At 43.8% G+C, this 18,389-nt stretch overlaps 1 protein-coding gene across 4 annotated transcripts in view; it reads right to left on the reverse strand.

The window, feature by feature from the left end:
• Positions 1-18,389, reverse strand: part of LOC105500028 (TNF alpha induced protein 8) — a 123,251-nt gene that overhangs the window by 26,955 nt on the left and 77,907 nt on the right. Inside the window, exon 1 of one of the 4 annotated variants that reach the window (XM_011772929.3) lies at positions 11,503-11,736. The exons of the other annotated variants lie outside the window; for them this stretch is intronic. Within the exon in view, the coding sequence (XP_011771231.1) occupies positions 11,503-11,533 (31 nt within the window). The 5' untranslated portion in view covers positions 11,534-11,736. Of the gene's footprint in view, positions 1-11,502; positions 11,737-18,389 lie in introns of those variants that run through there. 4 annotated transcript variants of the gene reach the window in all.

Here is an 18,389-nt window from a genome sequence, read left to right on the forward strand (position 1 = left end):
AATTTAAAGAAATAGACATGCAGAGGACTAAAACAAATCAGGAATGTAAACTTTATTAACGGGTCTATGGACCATAATGTTACATTAAGAACTCGTCTTTGGGAAAGAGAGGAAAACAATTAAGGATTGCAAGAATGATCCTTTCCCCAGCAACCCTGAGGGCTGGGTGGGCTCAGCTAGGCTGCCTCTCCCAGCAGCAATTATAATTTACCTGATTAACTCTTACACATGTTGAAACAAGCCAGCTAAAGTTCCACTGCTGAGACCTACAATCGACATCTCCTCTCCCTCATGTCCCTCCCCATTTGCACGGAGGGGCAACCCCAAAGCATGCTGGAATAGGTAGGTGGCAAGGACAGGAATGTCAAGTAATCACCCCTATACTTGTAGGGTCATCAGTCTGATCACCAAGTCAGAGCTATCTATAGCCAAGTAAGCCAAGTAATTTAAACCAGTTCTACCCCTAAAAATCCTCTGCCTGAAATCCTTCAGGAAGCCTGCTTACCATTAGACTTGTTAATGAGGGGAAACCCCCAGAAGTTAGGTGCACCTTCACTGGTTGGAAGTGATGGCTTTAACCCTCCAACAACCACTCCCCACTGGCCGGGGCCAGAAATGGCCAGCACAATGTCACAGGCAGCTTTGAAATGATGCCTGCAGGCGGACACCACTGCTTTTCTACTTCATCATCTGCCATTTTCAAGCTTTTTTGAGGAAATCATTTTTATAACCCAGTAAGAAAGGTGCTAGAAATCCAAGCCAACATAACACAGCCCTGGCTTCCGACTGGCCCCAATTGAGCAGTTGGAAGAGCAGCAGCATTCCTCAATGTCACATCCTTATTTACAGGCCCCTGCGTTAATCCTGCCTGAGAAGCACTGGAGAGCTTCTGTGTCATCCAAATGCCACACTTCATTGGCTCCAAGTCTGCATAGTGCTTTGGAGACCAGCACCCCACTTTCTCTCCTGTTAACTACAAAATCAAACAAAATAAGCAAGCTGCCAAAACTTAACCCAGTTACAACGGTCTCTTGCCTATTATACTGCTGCTTACCTCTAAAGTTTTGCACATATTACTTTTTTTTTTTTTTTTTTTCCATTTTAGAGTTATTTACTTACTCCTCCCTTCCTCTCTCTCTCCACTCCTACTTCTTCCCTCGGAGGCTCTCCTCGGGCCTGGATCCCACTCTGTGGCTCTCACACCCTCCTACTCCCCATCGCTCCCAACTGCTATGTCTCCCTCATTGTTCCCGCAGAACTGTGCAATCTGCCAAACTGCCACTCCCTTAACTTTCTTTGCTATTTTGATTTCCCAATAATTATTTCCTTTCCCTTTCAGTGGGTGCTACTTGCCCCTGAATTCTGTCTACCTCCTGGAAAACTCTCGTGAGAGATTTCCTCTTTCTCTTTTCTCTGAAGATGTTGAGTCGAATGTTTAGACTTATGATATTCAGGAGGCATGCATTTTCATTCTAGATATTTCATAACTGATGTAATTCTCATATTAATCCTTGAAAGGTGAAAATAGTTTTGTAAGTGCTTAACAATAAGAACACTCCGTGCACTAATATTTCTCTATCAAACAACTTTACGGGAGGAAAAAGTTTGTTGGAGCAAGCCACCTCTTCCCTGCTTTTTAGAGAACATGAAATGAGGACTTCTTAACTGAATGAATAGGCAGGCCTGGGCAGGGCTCTGTCTTTGGGTGTGATTATAAGCCTCCTTATTTATACAGTACCTTCTGAGTGAAGCTGTCTGAGCACTGAGCTTTACACTAACATTATCTCATTGGTTCTCACAAGGAACAAGCCATCTAGCATATTTCCACCGGTGTAACAACTGCTTACCATCTCAGAGGAAATCTAAAATTTCTCAAAACGGCTCAGCTTACTAGTGCGGCCGAAATCTTAGTTAATGTGTGTAAGACTAAAGTCCTAAGAGTTCCAAATTGCATGCCAAATCTAGGGTACCCCGGCAGAAACATCAGTGGTTTTCTAAGACATGCACTCCTGTCACAGGAAGAAAAAAACACAAGGAGAGAGGAAGTGAAAGCCAAAGGGAGGAGATAAAAATTCTCTAATTTTGGCTGGGTATGGTGGCTCACACCTGTAATCCCAGCACTTTGGGAGGCCAAGGCGGGAGGATCACCTGAGGTCAGGAGTTTGCAACCAGCCTGGCCAACATGGTGAAACTTCATCTTTACTAAAAATACAAAAATCAGCTAGGTGTGGTGGTGCACACCTGTAATCCCAGCTACTCAGGAGGCTGAGGCAGGGGAATCACTTGAACCTGGGAGGCGGAAGTTGCGATGAGCTGAGATGACACTGCTGCACTCCAGCATGGGTGACAGAGCAAGACTTCATCCAAAAAGAAAAAAAAGGGGAAAAAAACCCTTCGTTACTTTAAAAAAAAATTATCTAATTTTGAGTGGCCAAAGCTTTCCCCCAGTATGAAGAGCTGTGTGATACTGTTATAAAATAAGAAATACCCATTTGGTCTTCATCCCTAGCTCCTGGCTACAGCTCTCAAAACTCTTGGAATTTCCTAAATGGTAAGATTGATAACTGGGTGTGGTGGCTCATCCCTGTGATTCCAGCACTTTGGTAGGCCAAGGTGGGAGGACTGCTTGAGCTCAGGAGTTCAAGACCAGCTTAGGCAACAAAATGACACCTTGACTCTACAAAACAATTTAAAAATTAGCTAGGCAGGTGGTACGCACCTGTAGTCCCAGCTACTTGGCAGGGTAAGGTAAGAAGATTGCTTGAGCCCAGGAGTTCAAGGCTACAGTGAGCTATGACCCTGCCACTGCACTCCAGCCTGGGTGTCAGAGTGAGACTATCTCTAAAACAACAGAGTGATAGGCACATCTTTTGTTGTAATATTTGGTCTTGGTCCCTAGTTCCTGGCACAGAATCTCTAAAATTTTGGAATTTCCTGAGTGATAGTTGTGAGAGGGGTGCCTTTTGTTACTCATAATAAGTACCTTTCTTTTTTTAAGTCCCTTTCTTTTTTTTTTTTTTTTTTTTTTTTTGAGACGGAGTCTCACTCTGTCACCCAGGCTAGAGTACAGTGGCGTGATCTCCATTCACTGCAAGCTCTGCCTCCCAGGTTCACGCCATTCAGCCTCCCAAGTAGCTGGGACTACAGGTGCCCGCCACCATGCCCAGCTATTTTTTGTATTTTCTGTGTTAGTAGGGATGGGGTTTCACTGTGTTAGCCAGGATGGTCTCGATCTCCTGACCTCGTGATCTGCCCGCCTCGGCCTCCCAAAGTGCTGGCACTACAGGCGTGAGCCACCGCACCTGGCCAATAAGCCGCTTTCAAATTTACCTGAGTTTATGTTAATGAGACGACTCATAAACCAGAATGGGGAATGGTTAGCAGAGGAACCAATCAGGTGATTAGAGGTTTAAAACTTTTGGTTCCCCCACTCTGGGCAGAGGAGAGGGGCTGGAGACTGAGTTTAATCACCAATGGCCAGTGATTTATTTCATGTCACCTGGAGGTGCCGGGAGGGTGGCCTGCCTGGACAGGGCATGGAAGCTTGCATCCCTCCACTGTATTTTGTCCTATACATCTCTTCCAGTTGGCTCTTCCTGAGTTGCATCCTTTAGAATAAATTAGTAATGTTTCCCTGAGTTTCATGAGTTGTTCTAGGAAATTACTGAACCTGAGGGGGTGTCATACAAACCCCCAATTTATAGCCAGTTGGTCAAAAGTATGGGACGCCTGTCCTTGCAATTGCTGTCTCAAGTTGGAGGACAGTCTTGTGGGACTGAGCCCTTAACCTGCGGGGTCTGCCCTAACTCTGGACAGTTAGTGTCAGAAATGAGTTAAATTATAGGACGTCTAGTCAATGTTCGCTGAGATTTGGAACATTGGTTGGTGTGAGAAAGACCCTCCCACATTCGGTGTCAGCAATGTTGTGAATGTATAGGAAACCAGTTACTTTTCTTTTTAAGGTGAATTAAATTTCCTGTCCATATTCACTTGTTACCCTCATGTACCACTGCATATTTTGTGTGATGCCACAGGAAGAGGCCTGTAGGCAAATGCTCTTCCAAACACTGGTCGGAGGTGATGGTGTGACAATCTGTAAAGGAATCTACTGGCAACTGGGACTTGGAAAGCATGTAGAAATGGAGACGGCCAGCTTCTCAGGAGGCTGGGGCACTTGCTCTCAGCAGGGCAGTCACCTCCTGGGCCCCACATGCCTTCTTTCATGCCGTTGGTCACCTGCTAAATACTGACTGAATACCGATGATGTATTACCACCCCTCAGAAGATGAGCTCCTCAAACCCAGGCTCCTGGCTTTAGCTGAGGCCCAAAAGGAAGATGAAGCCGTCTTCCGCAGCTCTTCTCTACAAACAGGCTGACCACTGCCTCCATGGGGCTCTCGCCTTTCTGGTTTCCAAGGCCCCATGCTCTCCCCGTTTCTTCCTACCTCTCGAGCTACTCCATTTCTATTTCCTTTATTGGTTCCATCTACCTCTCTCCTTTGTCAAAGTGGATGTTCTCAGAAGCTAAATCCATGGCCCAGCCCCCTCCTTTCTCTACAGTCTTGCCCTCAGAAACTACATACGGGGAATCAACTCTCCCCTTGTGACTGGCTACTCTCACACTTTCTTGGAGAGCCTCCTGATACCCAGGTTCGATCTTGCCCTCGAGACCAACTCATGGTTCTTGCCAGCTTGGCATTACTAAAACACTACTTTGCATCTGCCCTCCTCCATCCAGCTGAAAACCATCCAATTTCTTTTTTTCTTTTTTTTTTTTTCTTTTGAGACAGAGTCTTGCTCTGACACCCAGGCTGGAATGCAATGGCACGACCATAGCTCACTGCAGCCTTAACTCCTGGGCTTGAGTGATCTTCCTGATTTTCCCAAGTAGCTGGGACTACAGGTACATTCCACTGTGCCTAATTTTTAAATTTTTTTTGTAGAGATAGGGGTCACACTTTGTTGCCCAGGCTGGTCTTGAACTCCTGGGGTCAAGTGACCCACCTCCTTTCACCTCTCAAAGTGCTGTAATTACAGGTGTAAGCCATTGTGCCTAGCCTTAACTTTTCCAATGGGGAAACTGAACTTTAGAAAGATTAAGTAACTATTGAAGGTTGCACAGACAACCAGGAACAAAGTCATGAGTAGGATCAGTCTCCTGACTCACAGGGTCTTATTTATTACCTACATACAATATCCCCCTGGGAATGCCCAGCTTCTAGTCTGACCCCATGTACCACTACAACACACCACAAATGCCTTCCATGAACGCTGCTCTCCACACTTCTGTAGACTTTCTTCCTGATCGCAGCACACGGCACAAGCAGGTTCTCTGTCAATTACACTTTCTTTTCTCTTCTCCATTTGCTTAAAGGATCTAGCTGGAATACGAGTTACCCCTCTTTGAAGTCACTCCTATCCGTCATGACTTTTGGTGAATACCCGCTCTTCTAGACTTTCATAGGGTCCACTGTCTGATCCTCTGAGCCGTACTCATCCCTCCCCATCACGTATTTTTGTCCTATGGATGCACGTCTGCTGTGTGTGATGCCCTGAACCAAAAATTCTCTGAAGATGGGGTTATCTACACACACATTTTTGCTTCCCCAGGCCCTGCAGAGGAGGTGCTAGCTCAGTTAACATTTGTTGCTAGGAGTACCTGAGGCCCAAAGGCGGCAGCAGCAGGCAAGGGAGAGGGGCTGCACCCTGGAAGCAGGAGTCTACTGGACAGTCCATGACAGGCAGAACAGCCTGTGCCACTGGGGACACCCCTGGTCCCCAGCTTCTCAGTCTGGCTGAGTAGGCCACATGAAAACACATACTGGAGCCAGGTGAGCTGGCACCAAGCATAAATGGCAGGTAAAACTCGAAGGAAAATTCATGAACTGCTTTTCACTTCTTGACAGTCAACCCTGACTTCAACAAATGTGGTCTGGAGACTTCAGGCACCTAAAGCTATCAGAGTCACGTAGGGAATTCTGTTTAGTAGTCTCTTTGCTTCATCACCTTCTTAGAAGAAACTCTGTTCCTAGTTACTTATAAAATTAACTATTATTCACTACAAAGCTGGAGAATGTATTAAGTCCACAGATGATACTGTATACAGAAACACAACCCCTCCCCTCCCCCATCTTCAAAACCATATCAACACCAACCTAACTAACAGGCTTTATACAGTCTTAGAGATTCCCAGGGCAGCACTCCCTTAGGCAATTTACTCCCAACTCAGCAGTTAGTCACTCAGGACATACTACATCCCTGTAACTCTTCTTCAAGGTTTATAAACTTTTAGAATAAAATTTAAGCAATTGCTCTTTCAGATATCTTGGTCAACGGCTGGGGGAGCAGTGGGCTACAGCCCCATAAGTGCTTCTTGAGAAAGGTGTCCTGACTCTCAGAACGCACCAGGCCTGCTGCAATGTGCTCCAGAGAAAGTGAGGCTGTGGGATGTCCAACTGCTTTTGCAACAGCACATTCTGTATCAGAATGCTGACTCCCTTCCCACCCACACACATAACACACCTTCTCCCCAAGGAAGAGTGTCTCTACCCAACCAGCACCCTCAATAGCTAATTTTTCCTGAATGATATTCTCAAACAAATGAAAACAAGTGAGCTCACTGTTTACCTGCCTCTCACTTGGTCTACAACTTTCAAAACCCGGGATCTAATAGGATCTACTTGCAGAGCTAAATTTTATTTCACAGTGTTTCATGTTTTATTCTCTTGAGTTACACGTAGGAGGAGGTGAAACAGGAAATCTCCATTTGTTCAAACATTCATCTGGGTTTGATAAATCCCCCTAAAAAGTAGTGAATGACAACTATATAAACAGACTAGGTCTGTCCTACTTCAAGGAGACTGTACACAAATACCCAGGATGCTAAAACCTGTGTTTACAAAAATCCTTGCTTGCAGAACATGTATTAAAGACGGTAGAAAGGGCTTGGCAATTACCTTGCTGGGCTTCGGTGCCTCAACCTCTAAAATGAAGACCTCAGAAAGAAGGATCAGCAAAGTTGCTTTTAGCTTTAAATCATGGTAATTCTATGTGTATTTGGCTGGGGGACAGGGACTTTAAATTACAAAAGACTTCTCACTACAGACCTTCCTTAAACATTAAAGATATACACATGATTTGGTTTTGTTTTAATTCAGCTTATACTATGTTTCAAAGAACAATCTTCTCTAAATGAAGACAAGTCTATAACCACACTAATCTCACTGACTTCCAAGCTGCTAGCATAAAGAGAGAAATGCTGACCAAAAAATAGTTTATAGGTAGATCCAGCAATTCTGCAGTATTCTGAAATGAAATCACTGGGTCCTGAGTTTTTCTGGCTCTACCGCATTATCTTTCACCCACTCACTTTTTGGCTACTTCCTGGATCACCAACAGCCAGGAGCAGGAAATTTAATCATCCATATAATCCTGACTGTTCAACGGCATAATCTGGGGGCAAGAAAGGTAGGATGCATATTCAATATGATAAAAATTTCAGAAGTGAGGGGAAAAAGCTCCAAACGCATTTAAGTTTACAGAGCTGGAGGTGTCTGGCAATGCCAAGTTATCAAGTGATGTCCACTGTAGAGAAGAGAGTATGACAGATCTCTAAATGGATTTTCCACTTTTAGTCCTTGTCAGCACACAACACTCCAAGCCTAATCACTACATAAAAGGAAACAGATAAGCACGTCAAAGTCTGGTGTTTAAGAGCATATGTTGTACCTTTTACATTATGTATGACATCAAGGTCAGCTGCACCCCTTGGTTGCATCAGAGCTGAACCACTGCTTTAAACTCCTTTTCTCTTCATTCCCTCTGCAAAGCAAAGGCTGGGGAAGGGCAGGAATAGGGGATAAAACTTACAAAATAGTCCTTAGCGATGAATGATATTATATAAGCTGCCACACCATATGAGGTTAAAACATAACACCACACAGCATGGTAGCTTATACAATATCATTGGGATTCTTTATTATAGAGGAGGATATTAATCATCACTATGGAACAACTAAACTTTTTTTGGCCAAGGATTAACTTTAAAGAATGGAGACCATTCACTCATTCAATCTACAACATTTAATGAGCACCTTTTACTCTGTAGGTCCTGTACATACAGCGGGGAATGAAACAGACATTGTTTTTCCCTGGAGAGCTGTGGTCTAGAAGAGATGTTAAGCAGTGTGGGGAGAGCCAGCAAGGAAAGGAACAGGTGCTCTGAGAGAGGGCAACAGGCGATCTGAGTTTAGGTTCAGAAAAAGCCTCTCTAAAGAGCTGACCAAGAAAAGGAGGTCAGGTGGAGAGAAGGATATTTTGGGCAGGAAGACCAGCAAGTGCCAACGTCCTAGAATGGGGAGCTTGAGTTCTTCTATATGTAGAAAAGAAGGAGCCAGGAAGGACATGGACTGACTGGTATAGGAGGAGCCCAAGGTGGAAGGCGGGGCATTCTGCAGAAGAAATGACACCTGTTCCACAGACACAGAGAGGGTGGGTGTGGACGGAGATGAGTCTGTCAGTCTGGGAACAGGAAGTTGAGGGAGTTCTCTAATGGCTACTGTTTTCTTTGTGAAACAGCAGGCCTGGTGAGGCATGAGAGTAAGAACTGGGTGAGGTGGTGGTGGGAAATGGCTATTACGGGCAATGGAGGAGCAAGCCGGACTCACTCACCTCTCAACCCTCACTCTTTCCCAAGTCCCCACAAAGTGACACCTCACCCACCCCTTAACAGTGGCTTTCTCAATTTCTGGTACCAAAGCTTCGAGAACCAGAGCAAAGGAGCCCTGGATGCCGTGATGCTTAGCACTAGAAAGATTCTCAGAGATCTTAACTGCCACTCACTTTAACTACTTCATAATTAAGCAATTTACTAAGGAAGCAACTAAATGTCAAATAGTTGCTATCAGCCTATAGCCAAACAGGCTATCAGCCTATCTCCTCAGGAAGCCCCATCCACTGGAAACTGTTGATATCCTCTTTTTAATGGTAGTCACCTTTTTAATAGAGTGAGTTTCTTCCTTCATTTCCCCTTCTTTCCTATTCATTCTATGTCTGAATAATTTAAACTCATTCAGTTTTCAATAAAGCAAGACCTGGATTATTTTTCTCTGTTTAATACTCAAGCACAATCACTTATTCATTGGTAAGCAGGAAAAATTAAATCAATTATTTAGGAGGTGGCTATAGGCTGGGGACAAAGATCCAGCACTCTGGGCACAGAGTCAAGTACGTTTTAAGCTCTGATGGCTTAACAATATCCCAGTCATTTGCTTCTACATTCACGCATATGCAAAAATATGCTGGCCTCCAAGGACTTAAGATTCAACCCCAAAGTATACTAGTCTCTCATTGCAGCTCAGAAAAATGACTTAAAATTATCTCCCCTTACAGCGAATCAGGCATGAAGCATCCAAAGGCAGTTTTCTTGCAACACAGACATTCTTAAGAACTCATGGTGATCTCACACTAAATGGGATACATAAGTTCACCAGGAATGGGGGGGGGGGGGTGGGGTGGGGAAGCTATGTATAAGAGGGAAAGGATTAGTAACGATAGAGAAGATAGCTTGAGTTATTTACACAACATAGCTCACTTCATAGACATCTGAGTGGTGGTAGCTAACCGGAAGGTTCTAGATTACAGCCAATAAACCGGCCTTGGAGAAAACACACACAAAACACACAGACACCTATCCTTTATTTCCTGGCAGAAGCTATGATGATTCTATCTGATTAATAAGGTGTTCAATCTCCCTCAAGAGTTATTAAGTATCCCACCCTAATTGCTATCAATTTAAAATTCTAGTACCTCAGATTACGTTAAAAGAAACATTCTGGGCTTTCTTTAAAAAGGAGAGAGCCAGATCATTTGTGGTCGATCTGCAGAATGTAACTGATGACAAGTAGAGGAAGGTGAGGAACAAGTAGAAGGGGCCCCATTAACCTCTTCAAAGGCCAGTCTGCAGGCTGCTTCCAAACTTACAACCAGAGAGCTGGGCCCTCGAAGAGGGAAGACTGTGGATGTTGCTAGGGGAATGTATAATACACATTTTGGGATACTGTTTTTCCACTTTCTCTCCCACTCCCTGTTTCCCAAAAGACAGGGAAAACACACCTGGGAGAAAACGCCAACTTAAGTGCTACTTGTAATTCACACAGAAGTTCACCCTTGAGTTCTCTCAGCCTGGTTCCTATTTGCCTTCAACTACCTTTGACTTTGAATAAACTGCTGTTATAAAGACATAGAAAAGAAAGGCATCTATCAGCACACAGCTCCATCAGAACAGAGGCCACGGCAAGAAAACATTACTCCCCCCATACTCCACATCAAGCTCAAAAACAATGCTCCTGGCTGTCATTTTTCATTTATGCCAGCCTCGTATTTCTATTAAACAAACCTCCTTTTTATTGACTATTTCCCTCACACAGCACAATAAGGTAAACGTGAGCCCACAAAGACTGTATGGTGAAACACAAGCTTTACTCTGGGAGGGGAATCAGTAAAAGGCAGAAGGGGACAAGTTTCAAGGGCTCTTCCTAACTGGTGTCTACCAAATGGAGAAATGATGGGGCTGCTCCTCTGTCTGCCAGAGCTGCTGTGATTGACTTGAAATTAACCAGCTTTCCAAGAGACATGAAAAGAAAGAGGATTTCACAATCTCGAACAGTCTCCCCTCTTACTCTCTAATTTTCCCCAACCACCCTCACTCCCACCCCCCACTTACAAGAGGACTTTTGTATACATAAAGTTTCAAGGAACAAAGCATACAAACACTCACACACAAATAAACTCCCCAAACTAACACCAGCGTATAATTGTGTTTTGGTTGGAGCTTTTCCAGCCCTGTCACCCGTTCTCTGTTAGGAGTAAATGAAACCCTTTGCTTTTGCGAAGTTAGAAACAGACAAACTCTCCACAGTTTCACGCTGCACAAGGACCCCCTCATATCTTTCAGCCCCCTTAAATCCCCAACGAAATGAACTCACTGCTGAAAGGCAGCAATGAAAAAAAAAACTAATCTATATCTCAAATACAGATTTTCGCTTCCCCTCACTCAGCTTCCCCTTTTAGCCGGAAACATACAGCGTTTCTAGTTTCTGAAACCCCTTTTCAAGGGACCCTCCACTCAGGGCTCTTCCAGGGGATCCCGCTTTCAGTCGTTCTGATGCAGGCAGGCAGCCCTTTTCCAAGCACATTTTGCATTCCTGGAATCCAAGTGGGGCTCTTTCGTTTCCAGAGAAAGCTAAAAAGCAGACTTTAGTGGGCTGGCTGAACTAGGTCCGACTCTTCCTCCCCTCCCCTCTGAAAGGCTGCGGGGGGAGAAGGGAGCCCGAGATGAGACCTGGGCTCCGCTTATCCAGCTCCTACTGGGCTTCGAAGGCGCAGGGGAAGCGGACAAAGTGCCCACCGCTCACTTTAAAACTCCCATCTGCTCCTACCACTGCCTTCCTCCAAATTCCTCCGCAGAACTTGGCCGGCCCCCAGGAGAAACCAGAATCCTACCTTCCTTGAATTCTTCTGCTTCGGAGTGCATAGTGTCAGGGTAACCAGCTGCAGGGGCGATTACCGCTCACATGTACTCGGACTAGCCTCAAGTTCGCTCTGCAGCGAAATCCGCACACAACGGAAAATAAAAGGAAGAAAGCCACTAAAATCAAAACCTCCCCGGGGCGGGAGAGCGGGTTCTGGTGCAGGGATTTTCAGGGGGAAAGTTCTGCAAGAGTGACGAATCGCGTCTCAGCTGGGCGGCGGGAGTCCGCCCCCGGGGCCGCGCTCGGGCCGGCAGCGGGGCGGAGGCAACCTGGCGGGGCTGGCTCGGCCCGGGCGCACGCAGGTGGGGCGCAGGCCCAGACCGCAGCCGATTCTCCCGAGACACAGGGCCGAGAGGGGCCGTCGGCAAACGCACCAGACGGGCGGAAAAAAAAAGGTATAACAAAGAAAAAGTCTCATCTCAGAGCACACTGTAGTTTTACATAAATAATAAATGTATATAGGGGAGAAGCAATGCTTGTGTATTTTGGATTACATTTTTTGATGCCCATTTGACTTTGTCTTGTAGTCTTGCACGCCAAAAATTACGGATTTTAAAGCAGCTTGGGTATGTTATTTTTGTAGGAAAGTCGCGTGGATATCGCTCATCAGGTTGGAAGGACCAGCTTAACAGAGCACAATTTCACAAGTCCCAGAGCGGGGCCTTTTGAAGAAAGTGGAGCGGCCTCCACCCTTACCTTTGCACAGCAAAAGCAGACGAGACTGCTTTCTCATTCAGTATAGCCCCGGGCGAGCACTGTTACTCAAACCCCAGCCCGGGCGCTCACTGCTGCAGTTACTCCCACGGGCCATCCTCAGCGGGAGAGACGGTTCCCTCCCTACCGGCTACTAGCAACAACTGGGGATGAATTCCTTCAAAACGCCAAGGGGGAGGTTTTCAGGATTTGAAATGCTGATAGAATAAAGAAGCAGGAGAGCCTTCACAACAGATCTCAATTCTGCCCCCGGCTCTGGCCCACAGGCCCCTACAAATTGGCTGAGAGGAAGTCCCCTTAGCTCTGTGGAGCCTTGGTTTTCCTTTCTGCAAAGCGGGGACAAGAGCTGCCACTGATAGGCCTGTCTTATGGAGGTATCTTGTAGAACACTTGTTCTATCGCCAGTCTCAAGCATAAAGTCCCAAATAACATACTGAAAGATCCGCTTGGAAATTATGAGAAAAAATATATTATTTTGACAAATTTATTTTCCAGCTCCTTTTTCTTTATTTCCCATTTTGTATAGGCAGAAACCAATAGAAACGCTAAAAAGACATGGATTTAAGGAGTTTGAATTTAAATCCAGTTCTGCCATTTATTATTTGTATGATCTTATCCAAATTAACCTCTCTGAGCCTCCAGTTCCTCATTTGTAAAATGAAGATAAAAATAGTATTATTTACTTCACAGATTTATGTCTGCATTAAATAAGGTAATATAAGCACAAAGCGATTTGAAAACCATAAGGACTACATAGATTATTACTATTGCACCATTAAAAGTAAATTTTTATAAAAGATACTCTTGGGTTTTATTTCAGTATTGAATTTGAACAGAAAAGGGTGCTTATGCTATTCACAAGCAGTGAAGGCTATTATAAATATTAATGTAAGAGGTCTAGATATTAAATCACATCCTACTGCTGAGAGATTCTAATATGGCTAAGATGCTAACATGTTATCTCAATTTCACTGAAAGAGCAGGATGAAGGGAGGAAGACACAGCCAGCCAGAGAAGGGAGAAGAGGAGAAACATCTGGAAAATATCAGTGTTGCAGAGCCTCCCGGAAACTGACCTCGCCACCGAAAGGGTAACAGACTGCACCCTTCCGAAAGTCACAGTTAACTTCATGGTCCCCTCTGCCACACATCCTGAGTCAGGAGCTGCTGATACGTATACCTTGCACTCGGTCATCTCAGACTCATGGGGAGACAGCCTGAGATGAGGATGATTCTGAACCCAAAGAAATGCTCCCTCACTAGTCACAAGTGGCTTTTCCTGTCCTGCCCAAGTCATCATTCTGCCCCCTCTCTCCCTATACCATCTATCCTTGCCCTTCCTCACTGCAACCCAGATGTCCACAGAGAGTCCACAAGGGGTCTTAAGGGATCTCACCAGGGCTGTGTGCTACACAAGAGCTTCCACTGATCTATAATTGGGGTAAAGCAACAACTTTTCAAGGTGATGATTATGCAAATCCAGAAAACCCAAATTTCAGGCCCAGTCTGCCCACAGCAGAATTACTTTCACTCTCTTCTTTTAGAAAGTACCTTCATAAGGAATATTTATTAAATGTCATTTTGCAAGTCCAACTGGGGACAAATCACATAAGATATGTTAAAATACATGTCCTTTAATGTGCTACTTGTTTTACAACTGCTGAATGAATAGTTCAAGCGCCCCCATGAATTATCAGCCTTATAATTCATTTTAGATAGCAGCTTCATGGATCTTTGAACATTCACCACCGGCCTCAGGAAGCCGGGAGAGAAACTTCTTTTGTATTTAAATGCAAGCAAGCAGTCACCTTGGGGAAGAATGTTCTGTTTCAGCTCAAGAGCAATGAATGCTCAGCTTATTTCAAAAGGCTTTATGTGAATAAGGACATTCCTCAGTCTCCTGTATAACCTCAAAGCCATCTGCTCTGGGCAAGCTACATTGCCCCATACCCCTACCTTGCAACATGGTGACAAAGGGCAGCTGATTCTCTAGGGATCCCCTTGGCCTTCTGCTGCTCTTCTGCTGCTCTCAGATATGTACCAGGTCATCTTGATTTTGTTGTGCTTTTATTCAAAAGGGGATCATTTACTTCTTAGCCCCAGTGAATAATGGTCCAGTACATCATAATGATTTGTTATCTCCTGTAGGTGGGACTTGTTGATTCTTGTATGTTTAAGAAACACCCCAATATCCTTCACATGGCAACAATCTATTAGGGCCTGCCTGATACAAAATTGCAACTAAGTTAGCAACACTTCTCATTTAATAACAAACTGTACTTAAATACTATGTTGAACTCCTACAAGTGTATAATAATGGAACTCCCACCTTTTGTGTCAAGATGGAAGAATGAAAATGCTGGCTAAGATTCTGAAGGTTTATTCATTCATTGAGGTATAATCAAATAAATTTGTATGTGTCATATCTAAACGGACCCTACTCACGTGGGGCTTGTTGATATAATTTTGTTCATTTGACCACAGACCTAAAGAACTCAACTTTCCAAGTCACTTTGGTTCTGAGGAAGGTTTATTAACACCAACTCTCGACTGAACTTTATCACAGAGCAGCAGAAAAATCTCTTTCCAAATTATGCCTTAAATAAAGCTGTCAAAAGAATTTTTTTAAAGGCCTGACTTTCAGGCCTTTTGCTCACAACCCCCTAGATGTCTGTTAAGAAAAGGGGAGATCCGTGAGTTTTCAGACTCACACAAATTAGAAGGCCGGCTGGCAGAACTGGGAAGACAAGGTACCTTTTAATCAGAAGGTGTCAAATGTTCCACTCACATTCAAGAATGTTACATTCTCTGCAGTGAAAAATATGAAGCATCTCTGTAAACTAGCCTCTAGTTCTATAGAGGTTAGTTCTAGAACTATAGCCTCTAGTTCGCAAAAACGGTCATTTTCTTTTTCTATCCTACTGATATGAGGCTGAATTTGCTTCCTTCAATTTGACTTTGAGACCTTCTTCAACTTTTCTTGTATCATTTTTGTCTACACCCTTGAAAGCCTTCAAAGGCTTCCATGATCTATACAAAAAGTTGGCTTTCACTCCTGTTTCCCCATATGTGGGAGAGATCTGTGTCTTGGTCTCACCTGGTTAGGCCTGTAGGCTTTGAGTTCTTCCTATTATCCTCAGACACGTTTACATTTACCCTTTCGTAACACAAGTAGGCCTAAGTGGGTATCTCTCCATGGCCTCTCCCTGGCCCAGGTTGTTTGACTGTCTTAGCCTTAAGAAAATTGTATTTATGGCTGGGCGTGGTGGCTCATGCCTGTAATTCCAGCACTTTGGGAGGCTGAGGCAGGTAGATCATGAGGTCAGGAGTTCGAGACCAGCCTGGACAAGATGGTGAAACCCTGTCTCTACTAAAAATACAAAAATTAACTGGGCACAATGGCAGGTGCCTGTAATCCCAGCTACTTGCGAGGCTGAGGTAGAAGAATCGCTTGAACCTGGGAGGTGGAGGTTGCAGCAAGCTGAGATTGTGCCACTGCACTCTAGCCTGGGCAACAGAGTGAGACACCATCTCAAAAAGAAAAAAAAGAAAGAAAAAGAAAAAAGAAAATTGTATTTAGTAGATTTGAAGAAGAAGATGCTAAAATGACAGTGGAGTCATTTATGCACCTTTGCAGAAGGTCAAGCTCTGTGCCTCAAGTGGCCTTAAGTGCTGAGTACAAATGCTCCTCAACTTAGCAGTGAGGCTACATCAGGATAGAACCATCATAAGTTGAAAATATATTTAATACACCTAACATACTGAACACCATAGCTTAGCCTAGCCCACCTTAAATGTGTTCAGAACACTTACATTAGCCTACAGTTAGGCAAAATTATCTAGTACAAAGCCTGTTCTATAATAAAATGTTGACTATCTCATGTAACTTTTTAACACTGCACTGAAAGTGAAAAAAGCAGAGGGGTTGTATGGGTGTTCAAAGTATAGTTTCTACTGAATGTGTATCACTTTTAGTAGAATACAAATAGAGTAAGGCTGGGCACACTGGCTCATGAATTTAATCCCAGAACTTTGGGAGGCTGAGGTGCGAGTATTGTTTGTGGCCAGAAGTTTAAGACCAGCTTGGACAACATAGAGCGATCCTAACTCTACAAAAAAAGTTTTAAAAGATTAACCGAGTATGGTGGTACATGCCTGTAGACCTAGCCACTTGGGAGACTGAGGCAGAAGGATCACTTGTGCCCAGGAGTTCAAAGCTACAGTGAGCTATGATCATACACTGAATTCCAGCCTGGGCAACAGAGTGAGACTCCTCTGTCTATACACATACACACACAACTACGCACAGAGTTAAAAAATTGTGAGCCAGGGACCATCTGCACTGGGATAAGACTGGGGAGGCTGAGGTGGGCTGAGGCAGAACCACGTGAGAGGAAGACGCTGAGGATGACTGTGGAGATGAGGGAGGGAGAAGGCCACTGGGAGCCAGGTCCTGGGAGTTTGAAGTTATAGGTAATCCCTCTCCTCAGTCTGCCCAGTGACTTCTCCCATACATTCTACACATTCACTAATGCTCTAGATGTGAGTGCCTAATTCTGAGAGAATGGGAAGAATTGCTGACATTGGAGATGAGCACACATAGGGAGACAACAATACATCTGGGATGTGCTTGTTTCCTAGGCTTTCTAGGTGTATTTCTCTACTAAGAAATCTTCCTTGTTAAAAGCTTTTAGCAGATTATAAAACACAAGCATACTCTCAAAATCAGTTCAGAAAATATTAGCTGAACAATTTATGACTCACAGTCCTTCTTTTATAACACAGTCATTCCTCGGCATCTGTGGGAGATTGGTTCCAGGACCCTTGAGGATACCAAAATCCAAAGATGCTCAAGTCTTGTATAAAATGATGAAATATTTGCATATAACTTACATATATAATCCCATATGCTTTAAATTATCTCTAGATTGCTTATAATTCCTAATACAATGCCTACATATCACTTCATTCACATAAATTCAACATAATACTGGAAAGTGGCAAATTCAAGTTTTGCCTTTTGGAACTTTGTGGGATTTTTTTTCCCACAGAATATTATTGATCTGCCATTGACTGAATCCACAGATGCTGAATCCATGAATATGGAATGCACAGATATGGAGGGCTGGATGTATTTAGCAATAACGTCTTGTGTTAGGTTTTATTTAGACTCCCAAATTAGCCCCCTCGGGTCATCATACTCATTTTACAGATATGTAATTAAAGAAATGGAGGTTACGTGATTTGCTCAAGGTCACAAAACTAATAATGTTCTTTAGACCACAATGAATGCAGTCTAAGCCTCCTGTCTCCTATATCCAGACTTTCTCACTCTATTAAACTGTTCCTATAAAATCCAAGTCCCTTATTTTGCAGAGGAGTAACTCGAAGATTGCTAATATTGGGAGGTCCCCATAGAGCTTATGGCTGGCCATGGTTCTAGCATTGGACCATCGTCAAATCTCTCTGTTCAAATGATTTGATCACAGCCTTAAACTGAAGCCATTCAATTCCTGATATTCAGTGCTTTAAATATGCTATAAATTCAATAACTTCTATTTATTCAGTTGCCTGAAATTATGAATCTTTTTTTGAAATTAAAAGTTCAGTAAGGACCTTAATTAAAAGTTCAGTAAGCCTCATCGGATATGGGCTGCCAGGAGCAAGGAAAAGACCACCAGACTCAATTTGGGAGACCTGGGCCTGATTACTGACACCACCATCAGCAGAGCAAGCACTGGCTGTGCCTCATTTGCATTAAGATGAGTTTTCTTCCTATTCATTATTTCTTCATTTTTCCTCTAAAAATAGGCAAAGTCATTTAACCTCTCTGTGCTTTTGTTTGCACATCTGTACCATAAGAATGACGTCCCTTATTTAACAAGGTTGTTATAATGATGAAATGAGTAAAGAACATGATGGAACACAGAAAATCATGAGGTTCCCCTCATCACTTTTCCAGATATAATCATGATGAAGGCCAGATTGTCCCAGATTGTTTAAGAGTGTCTATTTGGAGGCCCTAAATGCTGGCTCTATAAATATTCCAGATAGGTGTGGCAATGTAATTTGTGTGGTCTAGCAATGGAAAAGGAAAACAAAAGGGCTGGATTTCTTTCCTGTGCTCAGGTGAATGGGGTCAACA

Source organism: Macaca nemestrina, chromosome 6 (genome assembly GCF_043159975.1).
Source record: "Macaca nemestrina isolate mMacNem1 chromosome 6, mMacNem.hap1, whole genome shotgun sequence".
In the NCBI taxonomy this organism is placed as follows: domain Eukaryota; kingdom Metazoa; phylum Chordata; class Mammalia; order Primates; family Cercopithecidae; genus Macaca; species Macaca nemestrina.